Genomic DNA, 16521 nt, shown 5'->3' with positions numbered 1-16521 from the left:
TTAAACTTGAAGATGCGCAAGAGAGAATTGTCGGAGCATGTGCTTTGATAACTGCCGAAGTGATGAGGAATACCACTCAATCCATGATAATAAGATTGCTGCGCTGCATTAATACCAATGCTCATCACTTCGAACGCCTTCTGTAAATGGACGTTCATTAACTGCTATCAGAAAATAAGTGCCAAACTATAGCATCCCACTTAAAAAAAAGAAAGGGGGGTTGACCTTCATATCTCTGAAGTGACCCCACCTAGCAACAAAAAAACCAATGTCATATTATTGCCTCTGTTGTCCCATGCAACTTTTGTCCCACCAACTTTTCAGCTCCTATCATAATTCCAGAGTTATTCTTGGTGGTAATAGTTAGTGACCCACCCTGTGTAATAGACTAGTTGTAATGGATAGGATAAGCCCTTCACGTGCAGAAGGTTGAAGAGTCAAATCTCAGCAGATGCTTTCTGTTTTACATTTTTAAATCTTTCCATTTTCTATTTTTAAATATTTATTGAAATAACTTTGATCATTATTTTTCTTCAATTAATTTGTTTTAAATGTATTTTTTTATTCCTATGTCACATCATTTTAGTCATTATATGAATGTTTACATTGGTCCCGTTTTTATCTTTATATGACTCTTTTTCCACTTGGAAGTTTTGTGAACGTGAATCTTATTATGTTTATCTATTATAATATTTAAATATTTGAAAATGTCGATCCATCAGTTAAAAAACAAAAGACGATATAATCTGTTTATATTCACTGTGCAATAGTGTCAAAAAAGTATTTCTCATTACAAGATGCGAGATGTGCTTTCTTTTGGTAATTGTCATACAGACATTTAAAATATTGCCTAAATTCCCCTTGCACTATAGGTGAAACAAAACAGATGACAATTTAAATGAAAGAAGGGATTACAAGTAAAATGAGGAATAGAAATAATGGATGCAATTACGTCGAAAATAAAATTGGAAGTAAAAACAAAAGAAATTAGATCGAAACTGATACATAAATTAATTAAAATCACATAAAGAAAGACTTCAAGCACAAAAAAAGTATAGGAAAAAGTGAGAGCATATGAAGATGTTCATGTGATAACTAAAATATGACGAAAGGAATAGAAATAAAAAAAATTACATTTAAACCAATCAATTGAATAAAAATAATGATTAAGGTCATTTTGATAAAAATTTAAAAATAAGAAAAGATAATTAAAGTACCTGACCAGATTCGAACCTATGACCTCACACATGTGAAGCCACATCCTGTCTGTCACACGTGCAACCCACCGATGTCACATTCCATTTTTAATGCTATTGAGCATCACGTGAAATTCTGAAATTTTTTCAGTCAGTTACTCTCAAATGAGGGCCCACTGAGATGAATCGCTGCAGGGTGTAATACGTAGCACTAACCGATATTACTGTATGACCGGTTTCAGAAAGTCGATCCCACCACTGGAGACCTCTCCTTGTCAGTTCTGGTTTCAAGAACATTTTTAGCATATAAATGTATCGAGGCACAGTAACGGGGACTGTGACTCCATGCTGTTGGAAAAAATACAATCCAAGAAGATCGAAAGAACCGAGAACACAGCTGCCTGTGACTTTTGCAGAGTGTGACGGATACTGATGAGTAAAGTGTGAATGCTCAGGAGCACAATAAAGCAGGTTTTGTATACGGATGGTGCCATTTGCTTGAAAATGAGCTTCATCACTCATCAGTAAAATCACATCATCACTCAAAATCACTTGCATTCTGCAAGCAAAGTCTTTGCATACAGCAAAATCAGTTGGCTTCAGTTGTTGCACAACAAGAAGTTTGTACTGATGGAATATTAATGTAAGCAAAATTTTTCTAACAAATTGATTACCAATTGCTAATTAACTTGCATGACGGCTAGCTGACTGTCACGGGCATCTGGCTCTTGCATTTGTTAGCGTTGTAACATTTTCTGGTATCATTGCATTGCTTCTTGGGCCTGTACACTTCATATGCATTATGTTCCAATTGATCTGAAGTTAAACAACCATCTGAAGATTGTGTTACGACTCAGGACAAGCTCGTGTCATCTGAGATTGACTTGTACACAAAACATTTGCTGTGTAGCTGTAACAGACCCACCACTTCTGATGAAGCTGTCATAGATGATCAAACGATGTTGCGAGTCACGCTGTTCCATTGTAACTGAAACGGTATCTCGTGTGGAGGGGAACTACCACCATCGTGACATAAAACTGACCCTCTCCTATGTGTCATCCTGTAGTCGTGGTTCACTTACAGCTTTATTTTAATAGTTATGTTAAATATCGCCTGTTCCTGCAGTGAAATTTGTACTGAGTTTTGACTGAAGGCTTTCCTCAAAATTTAATGGTCTGTATGACTCACCTCATGTCCAACTCGAAAAGCAATTATCCTTACATTCACAAACACTTGGAAATGTTCCACACTTACAGTTTTCTCGTATTACAGCTGTTAAAGTTATTCACTCACGTAATGGTGTCACACGACTCAACCCCGCACCCCTACCACTGTAGAGCTGAGCTCGGAGGAAGCTTCGCCTGCTGTAACGGAGCGCATGCGTGTGATTAGCGTATCGTACTGTAACAATACGAGTCAACATAGATGTAATGAAACTTGAATAGCGCATTTGCCTCTATTGATTACGGTAGAGAGATCGATCTTTTGGTCCTGTCTGTATATTTATATATAATATTGCATGAATAAGGCTGGGCGAGTGTAAAGCTATTGTTAAAAACAGTTTGGTTGGTCATAATAATAATAACATGCTTTTGAATACAATTAAAATATAACGGCGATACCTGTTTAGTGTTATCGGAAATAATATGTAGTAAATTAATGACTAAGGTAGCCGAACCTATAAGAGGTAAAATTGGTCATATTGAGGTGTTTTGCTTTATATCGACGAAGCTGATGATACGGTGCCATTTTTTCGTTTACTCTTAGAAATAAACAAGTAAGCAAGTGCTAAGTGTGCGTAGTGGAAAAATATAGTGGCGATTTTTAAACAAGTACAGTATACAATCAGAGTAACAAAAGGACATTTAGATACACGAAATCACGGATAGCGAAGTGTGGTCATTAAATTGAGTACATCTACAGGGTGTTCAGTTCCGGGATAAATCCATACGCATCTCACGAGGGACGCGGTATTGAGACCGTGTCTTTTTTTTATCGCGGAGAGCGGGCTCCAATTTATGAAAAGGAGAAACACATTAACTTTTATGCGAACTCTTAATAATTGTGAATCGGAGAGAAAAGTGTGTAATTGTCTTACGCCTAACAAACATTTGTGGAGGTGGTGGCTAAACTAGAAGAGTCAATTAATTACAGAATAATAAATCATTATCGTTGACTGTCGGTGTCGAGCAACGGAAACTGTTCATCAAAGGGTTTCGATGGAACTCGTTAGTTAGGGTTCTGCCACTCGCATATACTCCACATCAGAGTGTGAATGAGTGGTGAATGTGAAATAAAACTGTGAACAAAGTTACGTTAAATAAAACAGAAGAAACAAGACAGTTTGGTCATATCTGTTATTATTCCATAAACTGTAACATTTGTTATCATTGTACGAAGCTTTTACAGACGATCATTATGACAATTTGCTTCGAAGGGATCTCGTTACGAGTTAAGTTTTGAGGATCTGGCCAAGAGGGGGAAGTTCGTAGATCATAACTACTGCAGCTATTCTGGAATCAGTTGCTACCGTGACTGTTGTGTGTTGTCAGTGACTTAAGGTTACCAAATCTCATCCGCCAAGATTGATGCGCCTTTCCAGTCGGTATAACGGTGCCTCACGGTAACGACGATGAAGGAAGATACGGTAGAATACGTTAGCAGTGGGGGCAGTCTCGCTAACTCATTTTTGGAGTCACATTAGTAATTAAAACACACTGTGGGAGATAAACGAGGCAGAAAACCTTATTATAACTGTGACAGTGAAATCTCATTATTTCCACAGTTTGCTCTCAATGAAGAGAACAGAGTAGCCTGAGGATCATAGTGAGGCGAGTTCCACCGTCCTGCCTTCCGGGGAGCTGTTCTTCGGCACTGTGCTCGGCCTCGCTCTTAGGAATCGGGCACGTGTGCAAAACATAACCGGCATACTAATAAAGTGTGCGATGTGAGCAGCCAGTGTCATTCGAAATACGCTTCCTGTTATCTACAGTTAGTTAGGTAACAGCACGAATTACCTATACACATCAATGATCTGACATCATCAGTCAGTCTGTGAACATTTTTAGGAATTAGTATAAAAATATTTATTTCAGAGGCCCCAACCAAGTCTTTACGATAATTCTCACAGAGGGAAATCTGTCCAACTACAGATGCTGACAAGACACGACTTCAGCCCTCTGCTGAATTTGCTGGCGAATCTGCAACACAGGTTTAACCGGTACTGAGTGTAGGAGACAGGTGACATCTTTGGCTGTTGAAGGATTCTGGAGGTCACATCAGAATTGTTTCCCCCTTTCCAGTTGCAGCTGTCGAACCGAGCAGACCCTCTCGGTACTTCAGCTTTCGGCTGGAGTGGACGGCTTCTGCTATCTCCCATTGTCGTCCCTGTCTGCGAGGACTGGCCACTGGAGATCAAAAATGAGCTTTGTGTACTCACTTTAAACTCTCCAGTGAGTCTGAACTCACTGTCTCTGTGTGTTCAAAGGCTCTACTCGCGAGCCTCCGCCACTTTCCACTCGTCACTTAAGTCTGTTGTCGGGACCGAATGGATTCGTCCCGCGTTGAAAGGAGAGCGAGTACTTGAGTTTGAAAGTATAACCACAGACTCGCAGCACCCCCGCTATACGTACAACCATTTTGCCAGACTCTAAATTAGTAATTCATTTATTTTATTTTTATGATTTTGGGTTTACAGCCATTCTGAGGTGCAAATTGACGAGCCTAAATGACATAAGCGACCATTGAGCATGACAGTTATTATATATCAGTATAATAACTCATCAGTTAGCAGTGAATAATGTTCTGTTTATAAACATACATATATGGATGGATTTATGTATTACACACACACGCGCGCGCGCACACACACGCGCGCGCACACACACACGCGCGCGCGCACACACACGCGCGCGCGCACACACACGCGCGCACCAAAAAGTCTGTGTTTGTGTGTGTGTGAGTGCATGAAAAACTTTTTCGAAGACTGTTGTAAACTTATTTTGCTATTTAATATCTGTTCAGATATTCTGTAACAATTAGAAGTGCAATCTGAAAATGGTGACTGATTATTAAAATAAATTTATACATTTTTCAAAAAATGTACAGTTTATAACAAGTTTTCGAAAAATTTACAGAAATGAATGATAAGCGACGGAACTCAGTGTTAGCCCATGCTTTTTAGTCACAGAGCTATAACATTGAAGTGTCTGTGTCCAGTTTCTGTTTTGACACTGCACATTTTCTCACGGTGGAGGCGGAATAAACGAGAATGCAACTGTCTTGTTCGCATTGAACGAAATTTGTGAGTTTTTCGGCTGAAGCGTGGACTGTGGCGTGAAACTTATTGGAGACGTCACTGCTCCTCTATTGGAATACTTTTGTAGTGGTGTACACTACATCAATTGATTTTTGTCTTACACCTTCCACAGTCTCACAAAAAACAGCCTTTTTAAAGGCCATCCGATCCTGATAGTCGACCATTCCGCCTCGCGAGTGCTACTTCGCACCAGTGAGATCGAGTACTCGACTCGCACACTAATGCCGATTCACGATTAACCCTACGCTTCATTAAGGGAGAACAAGTCGACGGGTACAAAGTGACTGCAGTGCGACAGTTCACAGACTTGTCATACTTGTGGGAACGAAGGAAGCCCCACACGGATGTAACACAGTACCTCAATTTGTAAAGTATTATGCCTGTACTCGCTCCCCTTCTGACCTCTATCGGCCACCGGGCACACCGCCTCGTATCGTGCTCCCTCATCCTTTCAAATTGTCAATGCCACACCCAGACCGGCAGTTCCCCTTACTCGCTCTCCAGGCCAGCCCTTCTGTATGCTGTCATTTCAGAATGTACTAAAGTTTGACCGGATTTATTGAACTTATGAAAAAATACTACGAACTCACGCACCAGAGGAATATATTGTTATTGCTTGTCTGGAAACACTGTACGCGTTTGCATCTTTGATGTACTGCTTGTCTTAGAGAGCAATGACCGTATCTCCACAGTCGTGCAATTCCAATGCGCAATTATATGGAAGATTGTGCTTGCTCGACACCCTGTTCTCTGTTGTGACGTTACTATCTGACGGCTATTCTCCGCTTCGTATACGGTTGCATCTGTAAGGAAGCGGGAACCCCACTACAAACTGCTGGAAGTCCTCGTTGGCTGAGCAGTGCGTCCTTCGAGACTGCCGGTAGTGAGGAATGTGGCCGTGCAAACAATTATCAGCTTTGACCCTTTCGGGAACTTATTTTCGGGAGAATGTATGTGGTCTCAGATCGAATGACTTCACCTGTATGTTACATTTTGTTCGTTATAAACAAAAATGTATGTAAAAAGTGATTATATCTGAGTACACTTAATGCTCTAAATTGCCACAAGAGCTTCCGGTATTGATGAAGAGGTATCTGCTGCAAGAAGATTTCCATCTTAGTTTTGGAAATGTGAGATTTGACATCCAGATAATTTTACAAGCCTATCCAAAGTGGTTGGTATAGATCAATTCACATTATTGTGTACCATTCCACAATTTTGTCTATTACTTATGCCTTATTCACACTGAATCTGAACATAGACATGGTAATTGGATGTCTCTATAGGCCCCCGGGCTCAGCAGCTGTTGTGGCTGAGCACCTGAAGGATAATTTGGAAAATATTTCGATTAGATTTCCCCACCGTGTTATAGTTCTGGGTGGAGATTTTAATTTGCCGAATATAGGCTGGGAGACTCAAACGTTTGTAACGGGTGGCAGGAACAAAGAATCCAGTGAAATTTTTTTAAGTACTTTATCTGAAAACTACCTTGAGCAGTTAAACAGAGAACCGACTCATGGCGATAACATATTAGACTTTCTGGTGACAAACAGACCTGAACTATTTGAAACAGTTAACGCAGAACAGGGAATCGGCAATTGTAAAGCGGTTACTGCATCAATGATTTCAGCCGTAAATAGAAATATTAAAAAAGGTAGGAAGATTTTTCTGTTTAGCAAAAGTGAGAAAAAGCTGATTTCAGAGTACCTGATGGCTCAACTCAAAAGTTTTGTCTCAAGTACAGATAGTGTTGAGGATCAGTGGACAAAGTTCAAAACCATCGTACATTATGCGTTAGATGAGTATGTGCCAAGCAAGATCATAAGAGATAGAAAAGAGCCACCATGGTACAACAACCGAGTTAGAAAACTGCTGCGGAAGCAAAGGGAACTTCACAGCAAACATAAACATAGCCGAAGCCTTGCAGACAAACAAAAATTACTCGAAGGGAAATGTAGCACGAGGAGGGCTATGCGAGAGCCTTTCAATGAATTTAAAAGTAAAGTTCTATGTACTGACTTGGCAGAAAATCTTAAGAAATTTTGGTCTTATGTCAAAGTGGTAGTTGGATCAAAACATAATGTCCAGACACTCTGTGACCAAAATGGTACTGAAACAGAGGATGACAGACTAAAGGCCGAAATACTAAATGTCTTCTTCCAAAGCTATTTCACAGAGGAAGACTGCACTGTAGTTCCTTCTCTAGATTGTCGCACAGTTGACAAAATGGTAGATATAGAAATAGATGACAGAGGGATAGAGAAACGATTAAAATTGCTCAAAAGACGCGAAGGAACTTGCCCCCCTTCTTGCAGCGGTGTACCGTACGTCTCTAGAAGAGCGTAGCGTTCCAAAGGATTGGTAAAGGTCACAGGTCATCCCCGTTTTCAAGAAGGGACGTGGAACAGAAGTGCAGAACTATAGACCTATATCTCTTAACTTCGATCAGTTGTAGAATTTTGGAACACGCATTATGTTCGAGTATAATGTCTTTTCTGGAGACTAGAAATCTATCCTGTAGGAATGAGCATGGGTTTAGAAAAAGACAATCGAGTGAAACCCAGCTGGCGCTATTCGTCCATGAGACTCAGAGGGCCATAGGTAGATGCCGTGTTTCTTGACTTCCGCAAGGCGTTCGATACAGTTCCCCACAGTCGTTTAATGAACAAAATAAGAGTATACGGACTATCAGACTAACTGTGTGATTGGATTGAAGAGTTCCTAGATAACAGAACGCAGCATGTCATTCTCAATGGAAAGAAGTCTTCCGAAGTAAGAGTGATTTCAGGTGTGCCGCAGGGGAGTGTTGTAGGACTGTTGCTATTCACAATATACATAAATGACCTGGTGGATGACATCGGAACCTCACTGAGTCTTTTTGCAGGTGATGCTGTGGTGTATCGAGAGGTTGTAACGATGGAAAATTGTACTGAAATGCAGGAGGATCTGCAGCGAATTGACGCATGGTGCAGGGAATGGCAATTGAATCTCAATGTAGACAAGTGTAATGTGCTGCGAATACATAGAAAGATAGATCTCTTATCATTTAGCTACAAAATAGCAGGTCAGCAACTGGAAGCAGTTAATTCCATAAATTATCTGGGAGTATGCATTAGGAGTGATTTAAAATGGAATGATCATATAAAGTTGATAGTCGGTAAAGCAGGTGCCAGACTGAGATTCATTGGAAGAATCCTAAGGAAATGCAATCCGAAAACAAAGGAAGTAGGTTACAGTACGCTTGTTCGCCCAGTGCGCGAATACTGCTCAGCAGTGTGGGATCCGTACTAGATAGGGTTGATAGAAGAGATAGAGAATATCCAACGGAGAGCAGCACGTTTCGTTACAGGATCATTTCATAATCACAAAAGCATTACGGTGATGATAGATAAACTCCAGTGGAAGACTCTGCAGGAGAGACGCTCAGTAGCTCGGTACGAGAACATACCTTCACCCAAGAGTCAAGCAGTATATTGCTCCCTCCTACGTATATCTCGCGAAGAGACCGTGAGGATAAAATCAGAGAGATTAGAGACCACACAGAAGCATACCGACAATCTTTCTTTCCACAAACAATACGAGACTGGAATAGAAGGGGGAACCAATAGAGATACTCAGGGTACCCTCCCCCGCACACTGTCAGGTGGCTTGCGGAGTATGGATGTAGATGTAGATAGTTATGCACATCCAGTATCTCAGACTTATCAAACTAAATATACCAAACTAAGAATTGAGGGAACTTCATAAATTGTAATGTGTTCCTTTTTGCAGTAAAGTTATAAAAAAAAAAAAAAAAAAAAAAAAAAAAAAAAAAAAAAAATACAGTTCATTGCATTACGGTCTTATTTTACTCGAGCTTATTTTTGAATTTTTGTAGTTCATTTTCACGCTTTAATGCTCAAAATAGAAGTTTGAAAGGTAAAATGTAGGCTCAGGCAACCGTGTTGCAAAAGTACTAATTTAATGTGTTTCATCATCAGGAAGATTTGCATGCAGCAATCTTAATTCCTCAAAGTATATTTGCAATTGTTCATCCACACGAATCCATCGCAGTAGTTTCAGTGAATGAGAGGTAAAAAAGATAAAAACCATAAAAGTCAATAAGAACTTCGTGGTCACTTCCTTTGTTAGTATGCCATCTCCTTGCAATGTAGCCCATCAGCATCAGTACATCAGCAAAAAATAGAACTGTGTACACCGAGAGGGAAATTGGTAACATATGAGGTGTGTTCAAAAAGAAACCGAACTTTTGAAATAGCACACTTAGCGGCATGTTCAAACAACAAACAGCCATTTGCCTCGTGTCGCTCGGACAATTAGCGAGCGGACGACAGCCGCTAAAGCAAGCATGTGTACAGCCTGCTCATTGGATTAGTGCAACGAAGGAGCCTGAAGAAGTGTGTGTGTGTGTGTGTGTGTGTGTGTGTGTGTGTGTGTGTGTGTGTGTGTGTGTGTGTGTGTGTGTGTGTGTGTAATTCTGCTACAAACTCCGCAAAGCTTTTACAGAGACATTCCAAATGCTTAGCCAAGCATACGGGGAGGATTGTATGAGTTGCTCGCAGTGCTACGAGTGGTTTAATAAACGTTTCCAACAGGGCATAGTATCGGTCTGTGATGATTCCGAGTCTGGACGTCCTTCTAAATCGACAGGTGATGGTGACGTGGAAATTAACTGTGTGGGATGATGTTGAGGAGGTGAGCATCAGTGTAGGATCGTGCTACCAAATTTTGAGTGAAATACTTCGCCAAATGTGTCATGTCAGTGCAAATTCGTGGCACGTTTGTTGACTGAAGACCAGAAACAGACCCATATTGAAATGTGCGGGTAACTGCTTGCCACGGTTAATGACAATGAAAACTTCTTAAGAACATCATAAAAAAAGTTCGTGAGAAGTGAGGGTCACTTTGTCCAAAAAAAAGAGCACGCATGAGTAGGTCAAAGATCAAGGTGATGTTGGTTGTTTTTTGTTACTACAAAGGCATTATCTATCACAGATTTGAACAATGTGGTTAGATGGTAAACAAGGAAGTCTAGAAGGGAATGCTAGTGTGCACGATGGATGCTGTATGCAGGAAGAGGCCTGAATTGTGGTAAAACCACAGTCGGATGTCGCATCGTGACTGTGTGCTGGCTTACACGTCACTCCTTGTCTGCAGTTACCTAGCAAAACACCACATTCCCATTGTGCCCCATCCACCGTATTCTCAGAACCTAGCCCCAGCAGATTTTTCCCTGTTTCCCAAACTGAAAAGCAAATTAAAAGGACATCATTTTCAAACAGGATACAGGACAATTGACGAGAAACCTGTGTGCTGTCCCACAAAATGCATTCCAGGAGGCGTTCCAAAACTGGAAGAAACAATGGGAACGGCGTATTACCAGTGGAGATGACTATTTTGAAGGCAACACAGCTTGAAATGTTGTACAATGAGCAATAAAACTGATACAGCAAAAGTTCTTTTTTAGAATTCTGAACTGATGGGTGTAGTGTTTCCTCTCCTCGGGGTTCTGCTGTGAAAAATATAAAATAGAAAATCTGATTGGGTTTTGAATTTTGATGGAATAAGTTACGGATAAGGCGGACTTCGTATTATTGATTGAAATCGTGCTGTAATTTGACCGTGCATGGCAGACCGGGTCGGCAACACTACAAAAAGCGACTGTACGGAAATAGCATCAGAAACTAATGGAAATTTACCTTATAATCTTGTTAGAAACACAGTACTAATTACAATATAGTCTACATGGCTGTCCTCCTAATTTCTCTTGTAGGACGACCCGACTTTCACTTTTCTCCGTCTGTTGAAAACTTCAAGTTGTCACTGTCATGATCAATTTACAAATTTGGCAATAACCACCTCGAATCACTATTGAAACAACCTCGCTTTGTAATTTAATTTTAATTTCCACCCAAAAGCACATTCAACACAGTGCCGAAAATTACATGTCTTTCGTATAAAGACAAGAGAGAGAGAGAGCAATCAATTTGTTGTAAAAAACAAACACCTACTCAAAAAAGAACAAAATTATTTATAAAAGTAGGTCGCTGGCGCAGCGCTCTTCTGCGTGCGCAATCGTGAATTATTTCTTTGTATTGGCTGAGGCGCGGTAGTCAAAGTACCATTACATGGGCTACATTTTAAGGTGACATAGTCACAGGGGAAATGATCACAAAATTTTTAGTGTCTTTTATGTATTTTTACCTTTTATGTACTTTGAGGTTCCTGTGGTTCCTGAAGAGGGGCAGCAGCCTTTTCAGTAGTTGCAAGGGCAACAGTCTGGATGATTGACTGATCTGGCCTTGTAACAATAACCAAAATGGCCTTGCTGTGCTGGTACTGCGAACGGCTGAAAGCAAGGGGAAACTATGGCCTAATTTTTCCTGAGGGCATGCAGCTCTTCTGTATGGTTAATGATGATGGCGTCCTCTTGGGTAAAATATTCCAGAGGTAAAATAGTCCCCCATTCGGATCTCCGGGCGGGGACTACTCAGGAGGGCGTCGTTATCAGGAGAAAGAAAACTGGCGTTGTACGGATCGGAGCGTGGAATGTCAGATCCCTTAATCGGGCAGGTAGGTTAGAAAATTTAAAAAGGGAAATGGATAGGTTAAAGTTAGATATTGTGGGAATCAGTGAAGTTCGGTGGCAGGAGGAACAAAACTTTTGGTCAGATGAATACAGGGTTATAAATACAAAATCAAATAGGGGTAATGCAGGAGTAGGTTTAATAATGAATTAAAAAAATAGGAGTGCGGGTAAGCTACTACAAATAGCATAATGAATGCATTATTGTGGCCAAGATAGACACAAAGCCCATGCCTACTACAGTAGTACAAGTTTATATGCCAACTAGCTCTGCAGATGATGAAGAAATTGATGAAATGAATGATGAAATAAAAGAAATTATTCAGGTTGTGAAGAGAGACGAAAATTTAATAGTCATGGGTGACTGGAATTTGGTAATAGGAAAAGGGAGAGAAGGTAACGTAGTAGGTGAATATGGATTGGGGGAGAGAAATGAAAGAGGAAGCCGTCTGGTAGAATTTTGCACAGAGCATAACTTAATCATATAGCTAACACTTGGTTCAAGAACCATGAAAGGAGGTTGTATACATGGAAGAATTCTGGAGATACTAGAAGGTATCAGATAGATTATATAATGCTAAGACAGAGATTTAGGAACCAGGTTTTAAATTGTAAGACATTTCCAGGGGCATATGTGGACTCTGACCACAATCTATTGGTTAGACTCTGACCACAATCTATTGGTTATGAACTGTAGATTAAAACTGAAGAAACTGCAAAAAGGAGGGAATTTAAGGAGATGGGACCTGGATAAACTGACTAAACCAGAGGTTGTACAGAGTTTCAGGGAGAGCATAAGGGAACAATTGACAAGAATGGGGGAAAGAAATACAGTGGAAGAAGAATGGGTAGCTCTGACGGATGAAGTAGTGAAGGCAGCAAAGGATCAAGTAGGTAAAAAGACGAGGGTTAGTAGAAATCCTTGAGTAACAGAAGAAATATGGAATTTAATTGATGATAGGAGAAAATACAAAAACGCAGTAAGTGAAGCATCCAAAAAGGAATACAAATGTCTGAAAAATGAGATCGACAGGAAGTGCAAAATGGCTAAGCAGGAATTGCTAGAGGACAAATGTAAGGATGTAGAGGCTTATCTCACTAGGGATAAGGTAGATACTGCCTACAGGAAAATTAAAGAGACCTTTGGAGAAAATAGAGCCACTTGTATGAATGTCAAGAGCTCAGATCCACTTCTAAGCAAAGAAGGGAAAGCAGAAAGGTGGAAGGAGTATACAGAGGCTCTATACAAGGGCGATGTACTTGAGGATAATATTATGGAAATGGAAGAGGATGTAGATGAAGATGAAATGGGAGATATGATACTGTGTGAAGAGTTTGACAGAGCACTGAAAGATCTGAGTCGAAACAAGGCCCCGAGAGTAGACAACATTCCATTGGAACTGCTGATGGCATTGGGAGAGCTAGTCCTGACAAAACTCTACCATCTGGTGAGCAAGATGTATGAGACAGGTGAAATACTCTCAGACTTCAGAACAATATAATAATTCCAATCCCAAAGAAAGCAGATGTTGACAGATGTGAAAATTACTGAACTATCAGTTTAATAAGTCACAGCTGCAAAATACTATCGCGAATTCTTTACAGACGAATGGAAAAACTGGTAGAAGCCGACCTCGGGGAAGATCAGTTTGGATTCCGTAGAAATGTTGGAACACGTGAGGCAATACTGACCTTACGACTTATCTTAGAAGAAAGATTAAGAAAAGGCAAACCTACGTTTCTAGCATTTGTAGATTTAGAGAAAGCTTTTGACAATGTTGACTGGAATACCCTCTTTCAAATTCTGAAAGTGGCAGGGGTAAAATACAGGGAGCGAAAGGCTATTTACAATTTGTACAGAAACCAGATGGCAGTTATAACAGTTGAGGGGCATGAAAGGGAAGCAGCGGTTGGGAAGGGAGTGAGACAGGGTTGTTGCCTGGCCCTGATGTTATTCAATCTGTATAGTGAGCAAGCAGTAAAGGAAACAAAAGAAAAATTCGGAGTAGGTGTTAAAGTCCATGGAGAAGAAATAAAGACGTTGAGGTTCACCGATGACATTGTAATTCTGTCAGAGACAACAAAGGACTTTGAAGAGCAGTTGAGCGGAATGGACAGTGTCTTGAAAGAAGGATCTAAGATGAACATCAGCAAAAGCAAAACGAGGATAATGGAATGTAATCGGATTAAGTTGGGTGATGCTGAGGGAATTAGATTAGGAAATGAGACACTTAAAGTAGTAAACGAGTTTTGTTATTTGGGGAGCAAAATAACTGATGATGGTCGAAGTAGAGAGAATATAAAATGTAGACTGGCAATGGCAAGGAAAGTGTTTCTGAAGAAGAGAAATTTGTTAACATCGACTATAGATTTAAGTTTCAGGAAGCCGTTTCTGAAACTATTTGTTTGGAGTTTAGCCACGTATGGAAGTGAAACATGGACGATAAATAGTTTAGACAAGAAAAGAATAGAAGCTTTCGAAATGTGGTGTTACAGAAGAATGCTGAAGAGTAGATGGGTAGATCACCTAACTAATGTGGAAGTATTGAATAGAATTGGGGAGAAGAGGAGTTTGTGGCCCAACTAGACAAGAAGAAGAGACCGGTTGGTAGGATATGTTCTGAGGCATCAAGGGATCACAAATTTAGCATTGGAGGGCAGTGTGGAGGGTAAAAATCGTAGAAGGAGACCAAGAGATGAATACACTAAGCAGATTCAGAAGGATGTAGGTACTGTGAGATGAAGAAGCTTGCACAGGATAGAGTAGCATGGAGAGCTGCATCAAACCAGTCTCAGGACTGAAGACAACAACAACATGTACTTTTGAAATTTATCAATGCTTTAATCGATATTCATTAAAATATCCTGTTTTAGGTGAAGTTCAGTTTCTTCAGAAGGCTATTTTTTTAAAAAACTGTAAAAATATAAGTCGAGCGGAGTCTCTTATCTTACTGCTCGCATCATGCAGGACTGCATTTGTGAGCACGAGGGCAAATTGTTGCGCCTCACCTGGCCACCACAATCGTTAGATCTCAATGTTTCTGAGTCTCTGTGCTCTGCTTCAGAGAGACGGATATTCGGTCGCTATCCTTCTCCGTCGTCGTTTTCTGAACCTGCCACTATTTTGCAGGAATAGTGATATAAGATTGCTTCGAAAATTGTGCCGGGCCTGTATTTGTCCATTCTGAGATGACTGGGAGCTGTTTTGAATGTCATCAGGTTTTCTACACTGTATTAGGCATGCTAATGTCTTGTGTTTTTGGTGTTTCCATATACCCCCGTGTATTTCCTATTTATGTACGTGTGTTGGTTGTTACTGTTCGTTATTTTGTTACTTGCTGCGATCCATCAAGTCATCTCCAAGTCCTTATGTCTTGACGAATGGTGTCCCTTCGTGAACTCCCAGACGTTGTTTTGTTCCTCCGTTATTCCAGTGTCCTCCCAGTGGTTTCTTTGATGTCTCCTATCCACGTCATCCTGTCTTTTCCTCTCTGTGACCTTCCATTCTTCTGAGGCTCCTTCTCCAAACATATATTCTAAAAGAATCACTTTTCTTGCTGTCCAATTTTTTTAGTGTCAACTACTCATATCTGTACAAAGCTGTGGGAAAGATCAAAGTTTTACGTATTTTTATTTGCTCAGTGTTGACAGTTTCACTGCCTGTAGTTACTTGCTTAATTTAATTTTTGTGGATTTTTCAAATTTTTCCATCCTTACTTCAACAGTGTAGGAGCCACTTTTTGTTCTCGTGAATCCTAAATGTCTTTATTCCTGTTTTCACAAAGTCAGTAATATAATTTTTGAATCTTCTGTAATGCAGCACCTCTCTGTCACAGGAACCCGAGTGTATTATCATGCAGGGAGAAGATCCGTGTCACGACACCTTGCAAACCGGAGCACTACGACCCAGACAGGTAGGAACAAACTTATGTTTCCAGACAGTTTTCTTCTTTCCTTTTCATAGCCATTTATATCTAGCACTTGACTCTCGTTACGATGATACACGCTAACTCGTGCTTAAGTGTGTGCTGCTGCTACTAGCAGGTGCGAGCATCACATGCGTGCAAATATTGGCTGGTTGACTTCAGAATGTGAAGTGTAACAGTATTTACACACACATTTATTTTACCCCTGTATAACTTCTAGGATTATTTTCGGTGACATCAAAGTCCATAGTTTCTGACTTCCTATAATCCCAGACACGGAAAGAAAGAAGCTCAATCAGTTATATTTTCCTCTCTGGTATATTTATTTTACTACTAGCTGTAAGATCTTACTAATATTTAAATAAAGTTAAGTAAATTCAGGGTAACAGTGTGGTCAAAGCCAGGAGCACATTATATTTTTGCTGAAGCACATTAGTCGGGACTGAAACACTTCGTACTTTCCCACTTCAACAAAGACGCCATCAAGTTGCTAC

General features: G+C 40.2%; 1 protein-coding gene across 2 annotated transcripts in view; it reads left to right on the top strand.

Annotated features, from left to right (window-relative positions):
* LOC126295421 (zinc finger protein 436-like) overlaps positions 1-16521 on the top strand; it is a 204318-nt gene that overhangs the window by 124969 nt on the left and 62828 nt on the right. For both annotated transcript variants that reach the window (XM_049987898.1, XM_049987899.1), the window contains one exon: positions 15938-16015. In XM_049987898.1, the coding sequence (XP_049843855.1) occupies positions 15938-16015 (78 nt within the window). The remainder of the gene's footprint in view (positions 1-15937; positions 16016-16521) is intronic.

This window comes from Schistocerca gregaria, chromosome 11 (genome assembly GCF_023897955.1).
Source record: "Schistocerca gregaria isolate iqSchGreg1 chromosome 11, iqSchGreg1.2, whole genome shotgun sequence".
Classification (NCBI taxonomy): Eukaryota; Metazoa; Arthropoda; class Insecta; order Orthoptera; family Acrididae; genus Schistocerca; species Schistocerca gregaria.
This window is presented reverse-complemented; position numbering and strand designations above follow the sequence as displayed.